Source organism: Pipistrellus hanaki, assembly GCF_964339955.1.
Source record: "Pipistrellus hanaki genome assembly, chromosome: 3".
NCBI lineage: Eukaryota > Metazoa > Chordata > Mammalia > Chiroptera > Vespertilionidae > Pipistrellus > Pipistrellus hanaki.
This window is the reverse complement of record NC_140505.1, coordinates 146590604-146601746: the sequence shown is the minus strand read 5'-3', so window position 1 is coordinate 146601746 and position 11143 is coordinate 146590604. Positions and strand designations below refer to the sequence as shown.

Genomic DNA, 11143 nt, shown 5'->3' with positions numbered 1-11143 from the left:
GTTATGGTCAACCTACTCTGGTTATGGAGAAATATGTAATATGTTTCAGACCAGATAAATCACTATCAGAAGTATTTTTTAAATATAAGCTTTCAGGAGCTCCCAGTGTTCCAGAATGCTGACAAATGTGTGCAAATCTGTAATAACTCTGAACAGTGTGTATAGTAAGTACTCCATAGCCCTCTCTTGTAGTACGGTATCCCCCCCAAAAAAATAAACACAAAATTCATAAATACTTTTAGTTCATGTTTTTAATGTTTAAAAACCATGTTAATAGAGCAATTATAGAACAGAACCTCTTACATTTCTTTATTTACACCACATCCTGGGGGGGGGAAAAAGACCTCTATTTGATTAAGCATGGATAGCAGTTTGATGACTCACTTAATGGCTCTGAAATCCATTTACAAGGTTTTTACATGACTGAAAGAGTGGTGTGCTGCACGTACTAGACTTAGATGAAGTCTGAAATACACTGGACTCGAGAGTGGATTACATCCCAATGATGACGATTGACATGTTTGGGGGGAAAATGACTTAAGACAGTCTATGTTGGGGTCAACACTGAAAATATAAGGCAAACATGCAAGACTTTCAAAAGCTTGATAAAGTGTTGTTGTTTTTTCCCTCCTTCAAATTTGTGCTCCTAGTTAATGTTCACATTCTTTCCCCTTTCCCAAGATCCCAAAGTATGGGAAATGTAGCAATTCAATTTTGAAAAAAATAAAACCATTCTCCTTCCCAACTTGTTTTTATAAATACTGTATATTATGAAGAAATAGTGTGTCATTTTGGGTAAATCTATTTCTATAGACAGTAACTTGGTCTAAATATTCCTTAGTTGTAGCTCAGAGGACTAGCTTTTAAATAATTGATCTTTAATATCATTTAAATGATTGACCTTAATGAAATCAACACAACTATTTCTTAGACACTTCTCTTTCTAAACAATTAAAGATTTTTAGAATCCAAGTTTACATTGAGAGAACTATGTTACCTGGCAGAGAATGTAAATTTTTCTAATTCCCCCCAAACCCCACTAATATCTATGAAAACTTTTATTCTTGATATGCAGACAATAGAGACTTCTATTTCAGTGTGAATCAATAATTGCAAAAATATACAGCCTCCTATTTATTTACAGTATATTTACATACAAATGAAGCATTTCCTACAATAAGCCTCAGCTGCATAGATACTTCTTTAAACACACAAATTCAAGTCTGTACACAGATGGGCCCCATTTCACAGACATTTCTCTGAGAAAACCCAAAAAGAGAATTTGACATATTTTTCGAGAACATTCCCTTTTAGATACGGTGATATTATTTTAGTTGCTAGCCACCGTACCCCCAAGTTGTACCTGTAAGCTTTGTATCAATAAATACCTGTAATTAACTGTAATTAACTGTATTTTAAAAGAAGTATGTTCTGTTGCTGAAGGATTCTCAGATCTGCTTTCCCAAAGGAAATCATTTGTTAGCATTGCTGAATGCTAGAGTCCGTATCTCCTTTGTTTTGAAAGTAGCTGGAAGTTCACTACGAACTGGAGTGGAGGAATTATATCCTCGTGCCCTTTCTAAGCCTCAAGCTGTTTACCTTGACAAACTGAGAGGAACCAATGGCCTTGGCTCTAAGGCATAAAATAAAGTATCTGATCACAGACTGACCTCCTCCCCACCCCACTCCGCGGTGCCGCCCAGCATTCTGACACTCTGAGCTCTGCATGCTTTTCAAAGCAGTTTGCAGCTCCGTGTTCAGTGCAGGCCTTTTCGGCAAGGAATTCACTTTACCAAGAGGACAGGACTGGTCACCACCCAATGACTCAACATTCTGCAGAACTTACTCCTGAAGTGCACTCAGAAATTCCTCTAAGGCTGCATTTACAAGGGGCCTGTTCTTTCAATTCCCCTAAAAACAAACAAACAAACACACAGGAACTCCTCACTCTTTTCACAGCTCTAAAAAATGTGGCCTTATTACGCCTCGGCCCAAAGTCTTACAAGCGTGCAAGCAGCTGCCATACAACGGAGCACCTGCAGCAGCCGTGCCAGTGGGAGGGGAGGAGGCTGGGGCTGGGGCCTGTCCCTGCCCCCAAGTCCTGCTTCCCATTTCTTGTCCCAGGAGTCCTCTGAACCATCCTCTGGGTGGGACTAATGGGAGAACAAAGGGGAGACAGACTGGCTCAGTGCTACACTGATCCCCAGGAGGGCTTCTCAGTTCCTCCAACCCCTCAGCTTCTGGTTTCACTGGGCCTGGGGTGGGGCCTGAGAGTTTGCATTCCAACAAGTTCCAGGTGCGGCTGCTCTGGAGGCCACACTTTGAGAACCACTAGCCTAGAGGCTCGAGTCCAACTCCCGTTCTGGGGTAACTGTCTGTGGTGTCCTCTGAAATGCCAGGGAATCCTACCACAGGCCTTTGTCCACCTCAAGCTGTAACCATCACATCACCCAGGCTCGCCTTTCTCAACAGAACATACAAATATAGAAAAGGGAAGTGGTAGAAAGGCCCCCCCCCCCCGCCCCCACCCCCGTCCCAGCTGATGGCCGGGCAGCGAACCTGCGATTCGCTAGCTTGGAACCCATTACAAGTGCTGTCTGCTGGCTCCGATGACTGGCATGTGGGAGCGGCTATGCAGCAACATCCTCTGTGTGTGCAGTGGGCAGGAAAGGAGATGAACTATAGGAGCACAAGGTCCTATAACAGAAGCAGACAGGCCAAACCTGTGACCTCCAGAGAAAGGAAGGTATCAGCTGAGGAAGGTCCCTGTGGGTTACAACTCACAAGAGGCCCCTCATCCTCCTCCTCACTCTGCCTACACTGGGTTCTCTGGTGGCCCCGGGCTTACTCTCCCCCTCCTCTGCTGGAGTCCCTGCTTCAGGCCACTCTGGTCACCTCCAGATGGGGGTGCCACCAGATCTTCCCGCTTTGGGCGGGACAGTCCCGATTTCTAACAATTTGTCCTGTGTCCCGCGGCGTTTTAAAAAAGTCCCGATTCTGCCGAAACCGGTTTGTCTGAGTGGATAGAGCGTCAGCCTGTGGACTGAAAGGTCCCGGGTTTGATTCCGGTCAAGGGCATGTACCTTGGTTGTGGGCACATCCCCAGTAGGGGGTGTGCAAGAGGCAGCTAATCGATGATTCTCTCTCATCGATGTTTCTAGCTCTCTATCCCTCTCTCTTCCTCTCTGTAAAAAAAATCAATAAAAAAATATATTAAATTAAAAAAAAAGAAGTCCCGATTCTTTCCAAAAATCGGGACTGTTTTAAAATGCCGCAGGATGAGGGACAAATTGTTAAAAATTGGGGCTGTCCCACCCAAAGCGGGACGTCTGGTCACCTTACCCTCCACCCATCATCCAGCAGGTGTGTGTCGCTGCAGTGGGCAACCCAGAGTCCACTAACAACAGGAATGACATATTCTTGGCAACACTGAACGAATACCCCTAGAAACAATATATGTGTAGTGGTTAGGTCTTTAACAACCTTGTTGTATTACCCAATTTCAGCTGAACTATGGGTTTAATCATCTTTTCTAGCTGGTCTGGGGACCTAACCACCATGTATAACAGGAAATACATTCCAGGTTGCAAATAATCATCTGAAAGTTTCCCAGTATGATCAGCTTGTAAATTGGGGACTGCCTCTGCTTAACAAGACTAGATTTCTTTCCTATGCACACGTTCCTACCCCCCACATCCATTGGGTAGCACTAAGGAAGTCAGGAATTTACATCAATCTGTATCGTAATAACCAGAGAACAGTTCTCAATCCAAAGTATGAAACTGGCACTGCTCGCTAGTCCTGAGATCTGGCTACCAAAGGAAAACATGCTGCTCCCAGTGGCTTAAGCTGTACTATTCTTCAGTCTACTAACTGAGCAGAAAAACGTCTATAGCACTTGACTGTGTTGTTTAAATTCTACCTAACATCTGTGATACGTGTATTTTTGGCTACCAGTTCACTATTCTGAACAAGATTAAGAGCAGTATACTGTATAGCTAATCCCACACAAATGACATAACCCGTGGTATTTGACAAACTACAGTAGGGTCTATTGTATTCAGTCAACAGCAAACTTAGATAAACATACAAGGAGTATTTTAAAAACCTGTGGTATCCTAGACATCTACACAAATGTGCCTCCTCTAAATAAATATCTTTTAAATAATAATCATTCCTTTACTGACCCATAAAATCCGGAGATCCAAAAATAGCATTACACATCCTTTCCCCCTCAAGAGTTAATGATAATTTTCTAAATTGACTTTGGGGGTGTAAGACGAATTGTAACTTAATGAGGAAAATAGGAAGTAGAAAAATATGGCTGGAAATGGAAGTATTATTATTGTTGTTGTTATGTTTCAGTGGAGGGCCATCCCACTATCTGGTATTTTATTACTTGGTGCTCTAGACAAGCCTCCAAGGGCCAACTGACTTGACTTGTTTTGCTCAGTTTCTCTCCCTGCTCACCTAAGACTAAGGTGGCCAGATGTCTCGATTTTTAACAATTTGTCCCGCGTCCCACAGCATTTTTAAAAAAGTCCAGATTTTCTTAAACGGGACGCGGGACAAATTGTTAGAAATCAGGACTGTCCCGCCAAAAGCGGGACGTCTGGTCACCTTACCTAAGACATTCTTTTCATCAGTGTCTTCCACATTACTGGGTTAGGTATTCGTGTCTAAGTGCCTGAACTCTGACCTAATGTGAATGTGATTAAAGCTATGATGACCCCTCCCTTCTCCCAAAGAGGATTGGAACATGGTGCCTCTGCCATGGGACAGAGGTGTGTGTGTGTGTGTGTGTGTGTGTGTGTGTGTGTGTGTGTGTGTGTGTATGGGGGGTGGGTACCATTCCAGGGAGCTCCCAGGGAGTGTGGAGGCTTCTGGGAATGTGAATGGGGGAGGAACAGAAGCCAGAGCTCAGTGCCTGGAAGCCTTGCCAAGAGTCTGCGGCTAGAGTCTACTTATCACAGGATAAGAAATCCGTGCTCGGTGACCTTCTGTGTTTGAGAAATTCAACCAGAATCTAGATGAAAACACAAGGCCTTTGCCAAGAGACCAGCTCACAGAGCACACACATTTCTTATGGTGACATGGACAAGCCAACCACAGGGGATGGCCCAGTTCTGGGGTTCTGGTCTTCATTCCTTTCCAACTACCTGTCCCAAACGCGCTCCTTCCTCCCGCCCCCTTTAGAAGAGGGGCTGGGGTATGAGTGTGGGGCAGGCAGGAACGGCCCAGCCTTAGCTAGAAGCGAGAAGGAACAGCACGGATACCAAGGTCCTCCTGGGGGAAAGGAAGGTACTCCGTGATTTTTGTCCCAAGTTCTCCTCAAAGACTATCTCTGAGGGTTCTCTTTCTTTTTCTAACACTATGGATGGACGGTTAATGGAGAAGAAATAGGAATGAGGCTTATTTAAGATACAAAAATCTTGTATTTATAATAACCTAAATTTATAGGTATAAAACAAGTCTTTTAAAGACACCCTCCCTCCCCCTAAAGTACCCAATATAAAACAGGAATTACTTAGATCATCCTCAGTTAGATACAACTTCTTCCCTGTGCAAAAAGCTGCTGGGGGTTATCATTTACTAGCCAGAAAACGTTTCTCCCTTCAACAGGAGTTGAAGGCTATCTATCTGCATCAGAGGAATCTTCTCTAAGGCATTTTGGAGAAACTTCCTGCAGCATTCTTGCTCCTCCATTTATGACAAAGGTGTTGAGACTCCCCCAGTAGAAATGGACTCAGGTCAGAGTAACTTTGACAAGTTGCCAAGAGGGAAACAAAACGTAACTTGCTAGATTCCCCACCTGTGCAGCTTAATGTGTTTACCAAGGTAAGAATCACTTCCACCCCTTTCCAGCTGACAGGACACCCACCGCACCAGGGAATGTCTCTGTATAAGGTGACCAGACGTCCCGATTTTTAACCATTTGTCCAGTGTCCCGCGGCATTTTAAAAAAGTCCCGATTTTTTTGGAAATCGGGACTTTTTTAAAACGCCCCAGCACAAATTGTTAAAAATCGGGACTGTCCCGCCAAAAGTGAGACAACTGGTCACCTTATCTTTGTATGAAATGGACGCAGTCCCGGGGAGACCACTGGTCTGCCTGCCGGAGATCAGAGCAACCTCCAATCCCGGCAACGCACGCACCTGCGACTCCCCGACTACGATGACCCCCGTGTGCTATGTTAACCAAAATAGGCAAATTATTTACGAAACCTTTTTTCTTCTGTAAAGCAAAATAAATATATACAATTCAAGATTATTTTCTCTTCTAAAAAGATACAGATAGTGTGAGCTGAACATCAGTAGGAAAATTACTTCAGAATCTGATCTATCATAAATAAACATGATTGGTGATCATGTTTTCAAAGTTCTAAGAGACCATGAAGTCACAAAACACCGAGTTAGGAGAGTGGAAAAGTAACTGACTGTGGAAACTACTAGGAAATCTGATTCCATGAAATTTGAAGGGGGGGGGAAAAAATCCATGATCCTTAGACTGATCCTGGATCTCAGAGGGACACGAACCAGTATAGAAACAGGTTTCTGTTTTGCGACCAAAGTGGGATTCCATTTGAAGTATCCTGTAAAATTTCTGTTTGCTTCTGTAAACTTGCCAAGGGAGGGACGAGGGTTGCGGATGTGTGGTCGGTGACTGGACTGAGCAGCGGGCGGGAAGGGTGCTGGCTCCCAGCTGGTCTCAGTGGCCTTCGTCGCTCCCCGACGAGCAGGCCCAGTCGTAGATGACCAGGGGGATGCTGACCAGGGAGAACAGCACGCCCAGGCCCAGGAAGAGGGCCGCCTGCAGCAACAGAGAGGCCCGGGTTATTCCCGCGAAGCACACGTTTCCCGCACGCACCTCGGAAAGAAGCAGCCATGCTTCCCCTCTCCTCTGAGCACCCGTGTGTTTGGAGTCTGTGACAACCACGGTGGGACTGTGAGGATCTTTCTGGAACTGCGTGTGAGTCTAATTTTCCAAGGCCGGGAAAGTAAGAGCAAACTACACAGAGCCTCCTCGACGTTCTGTTTTTTTGAACTGGATGCACTTGCCCTGAGATTCGGTTTTGAACTTTGTAAGCCACGTGGGAGAGGCTGGGCACCTCTGCACTGTGTGGGTGATAGAGAAAGATTCTCTGACATGCTTGTTCCTCGATAGTTTCTTTTCAACTAAGATTACTTAAAAAAAAAAAAAATGGCTTTGGCAAACATACAGGTCCTTTCATCTCTATCAACCAACCTAAGTTATCGCTGGTAGGCAAACATTTCTGTTTGAAACGTGGAAAAAGATATAAAAAAGCAAAGTGAATTCGATCAAGTGATTTAAGAAACAATGTCAAAAACTAAGTGACTTCAGTAATAATTATGTAGGGGGCCGAGTGAGTACTGAAAATATCAGAGGGGGGGGGGTGCACTTTGTAAAGTATGTGAGTGTCTAACCACTACGCTATACATGTGAAACTCATACAAACTAATACTGAAGGTGAAAAAGAAAGCATCTAAATTTCTTCAAGGGGTCATGAAGACCATGAAAACATCTAAATTACTCCAAGGGGGCAGACAGATCATTAAATACAGAATCTGGAGAACACAGGTTATAAATGGTGTGGCCTTGAGACTACCCAATGAGAGCTCCACGGGGAGAGGGAGGGAGCATCATGAGAGCCACGGGGCTGCCCTGGAGCCTGGAGGAAGGGCTGAGGGCAGGAGGGGAGTGGAGGTGGGGTTCAGAGGGATGCACCGGGGCTCACCGCCACGGGGCTGGTCTAACTCGCAGTGGGTCCTCAGATGGACAGGAGCCCTTGCCTAACGCTAGTCAGTAGTTCCTACTGCCATTTCATCATGGGAGCTGGGTTGGGGGAGCCCAGAACATTCCTGGGCAGCAGGCCTCTACCATGTTCAGATCTTCATCTATTTTACGGCTGTGCCAGCGTGATGGCTCCTTCCTCTCTGACCTGGTGAAGCAACTACTGGTAAGGACTAGAAGGGCATGGGATTTGTGGCTTCAGGGGTCATCCTGAGGGGGGCAGATGCATCAGCACACAAGGATGATCCCTCCTGCCTCCGCCTCCTAACCGGGTCTGTGGACTCGGGCGATAGGTGCGATTGGAGTCTTACACTATCTGGGAGGGCAGCGGAGAAGCCAAAGAAAATGGCTTCAGCCACTTCACCCTGCTCCCTCACTGTCTCCAAGTGCACCACCTTGAAGATGCCCTTGAACTTCACCAGACCTGGAAACAAGAATCCCGATATAGAAAGGTAGTTTCTGAATCCAGGTCTGTGGCTCCAAAGCATTTCTGTCAAATCATAAAAGGACTCTTTGCGCTAACTCAGCCGTTTAGAGTAAGCATCACATGCTCCCTGAGCTAAAGGTAGGGCATCCCCTCAGAGAGACAGGGCGACAAACAGCCAGCCTCCCAGCTGGCCCTGCCCCCGCTCAGAGCAAGCGCAAAGGCACAGCAAGAGTTTAATACCTGAACTGGTATTGGGAGGACGTAGAGGGGCTTCTGATGAGGTATTTTAAATCTCCCAAAGGGGAGAACCACACAACTGCTGCCTCCCTTTGAGGCTGCTAAAGGCAGTCTTAGATGGCAGAGATGGACTATTTATTTGGCACATTTAAACCACAACAAAAAAACTGATCAGAAAAATTGGGGTGGCTGGCAATAAGACTTACCCAAATTCTTTGAGTTCCTTTATCCTCATCCTGGTTTGTGATTTTTAAATAAAGAGATGAAGGAAGAATGAAAATAAGCATATTAGCAGATGTCACTCCTGTAAAATAAGAAAGAAAAAAGTTTGAAGTGGCTGCCGTGAAATGCCAGCTTCCTCACTCGCCGCTGCAGAGGCAGTGTGAAGTCCTAGAGCCATACCTACAACCCCGAAGATATCCTTCATGGAGGGGATGAAGATCACCAGCAAGTTGATAATGACCAAGAGTACGATGGTCACGAAGACGTGACGACACAGATTGAACTTCGTTTTCTTAGCCAGTTCGAACAAAGACGAACGGACCTGCGGGAAAAGAAGACGAAGACTCCATGAGGGCCTGCAGCTCGCCAAACTCACGCTCTCTGCAGCAACGGACACATCGGTGCACAGGGATTTGTGAAATGTTCTGTCATTTATTGACAGCACAACAGTTTGGGAAGCAGGGGGCTTGAATGAAGGTGGAAAGGTGTTTTTATTTATAAATAGACGGGAGGCCGGATGCACAAAATTCGAGCACGAGGAGGCCTTCCTTTCCCCTGCGGCCGGCGCCAGCTTCCCTCTGGCACTCGGGACCCGGGCTTCCCTCGCTGCCCTGGCTTCATCCTGAAGGTCGTCTGGTCTAATGAGCATAAGACGCAAGTTATTATTATAGATTTTTTTTCCTTTTTAAAAATACGTTTTTTTATTGATTTTACAGAGAGAGGAAGGGAGAGGGAAAGAGATAGAAACATCAATGATGAGAATCTCTGATTGGAGGACTCGTGCACACCCCCTCCTGGAGATCCAGCCCGCAACCCGGGAAGATGCCCTGACTAGGAATTAAACAGTGACCTCCTGGTTCATGAGTCAATGCTCCACCACGGAGCCACGCCGGCCTGACAATAAATAGATTGTTTTCTCTCAGGGGGAATAATTTCTGTTTTTGTTTTCTCCGTGGCTAAGGGTTCTCTCCTGGTCCTCCCACATTCTCTGATTGTGTATGATCGAGATTCAACCATTCTATCTACATTTCTCTATTTTAAAAAAAAAAAAAAAATGAGGGACAGATCAATTAGAATTAAGATTCCCTCCACTAGAGTCCACCCCACATCACGGATCCCACTTTCTTCCCGCAGAATCTGCACGGAGTCTTGGGCTCCTTCCCCAAGGCAGTTTCAGTGACACGGGAAAGCTACCCGCAGCGGGCTTCCTCTGGGACGGGCTCCCGAGACAGAAGGGAAGAAGGTGAGACCTCCGCACTCCTCAGATGGCACCGCGGCTTCACTCACCGTGAAAAACAGCACCGGCACCGTGAGGATGACCGCCACGATGACCGCCACCCGCACCGTCAGGATGAGGATGTCGTCCTTGCTCTGGTACTTGTGAAGGAGGTCCGAGCGGACGTTCTCTGAGGTGAGGGAGAGAGGGTATGGAGAGGACGCCAAGCACACCCTGAACAACAGCTTTCCGAACAACAACGAATGTGCCAGCTGACGGGCAAGGCAAGGAGGGTCTGGGTGGTCGGGGAAAGCAGCGTGTGGCGGTGAAAAGAGAAATGCCCGAGTGAGGCGTGCCCCACCATCCATCGCAGCTTTCACCAAAGGAACTTATACTCATCATGAGAAGACGCTACACAGAGTGGCTACATTCAATTTATACTAAATTAATCCTAGGAATACTCTGGGATTAAAAATAGCACAGGTTGAAGCACAAAGCTATTCTTAATTTAGATTTTCTCCCACTTGGTGCCGCTCATCCTGAGTGGATGGGTGGACTGCAGGCCACTCAGAGCCTCTTTCAAACTTTCCTCTTACTGCTCAACTTTCAGGGGCCAAGCAGCAGGGGTGCCCATGGGACTTAATCACCATCAAGAAATAAATCTTTAAAAAAAGAGAAAATAAAAAAATTCTTCTCAGCACTCTCTCCTCCAGGAGGCACACCCAAGCCATTCTCTTTCCCCTCTCTTCTTCCCCCGTCCCCCAGCATGTATCCCCCTAACCTCTAAGGGACCCCACGAGACTTGCAACCAGGCTAGCAATGGGCAGCGGCAGCTTGTCCCGGGTCAATCCCCTGAACCTGTCTCCAGGGCCCCTTTTCTCTGACTTCCCAGTGAGCTTGGTAGCCTTCCCCCCCGCCCCCCCCCCCCCCCCCCAGGCTCTCCTGTCGCTTCTTCTATGCCCTTGCTTCACTCTCCTAAGATTATTTTTGCTGCAGTCAATAAATGCTTGCTTGGTTTTCTACAAAAACAAAACAAAACAACAACTAAAAAAAGAAAAACAAGCAAGTAAAAGAAATAATTCTTCTCTTTGGTGAATTTTTTTCTTATTAAAAAAAAAAGAGAGAGAGAGAGAGAGAGAGAGAGAGAGTTTTGCTTATGTACCACTTTGGATTTTTCTTAAGTCTATACCTCAGGAAATGTTATTTCGAAGACAACCAAAGCTAGCATG

The 11143-nt window shown here is 46.0% G+C and overlaps 1 protein-coding gene across 4 annotated transcripts in view; it reads right to left on the bottom strand.

Moving 5' to 3' along the window:
* Window positions 1-235: 235 nt before the first annotated feature.
* SLC38A1 (solute carrier family 38 member 1) overlaps window positions 236-11143 on the bottom strand; it is a 70722-nt gene continuing 59814 nt past the window's right edge. For all 4 annotated transcript variants that reach the window (XM_084876661.1, XM_084876663.1, XM_084876662.1 and 1 more), the window contains 4 exons: window positions 9986-10104; window positions 8879-9020; window positions 8683-8780; window positions 236-6810 (listed from right to left, as the gene is read on the bottom strand). In XM_084876661.1, the coding sequence (XP_084732787.1) occupies window positions 6709-6810; window positions 8683-8780; window positions 8879-9020; window positions 9986-10104 (461 nt within the window). In that variant the 3' untranslated portion in view covers window positions 236-6708. The remainder of the gene's footprint in view (window positions 6811-8682; window positions 8781-8878; window positions 9021-9985; window positions 10105-11143) is intronic.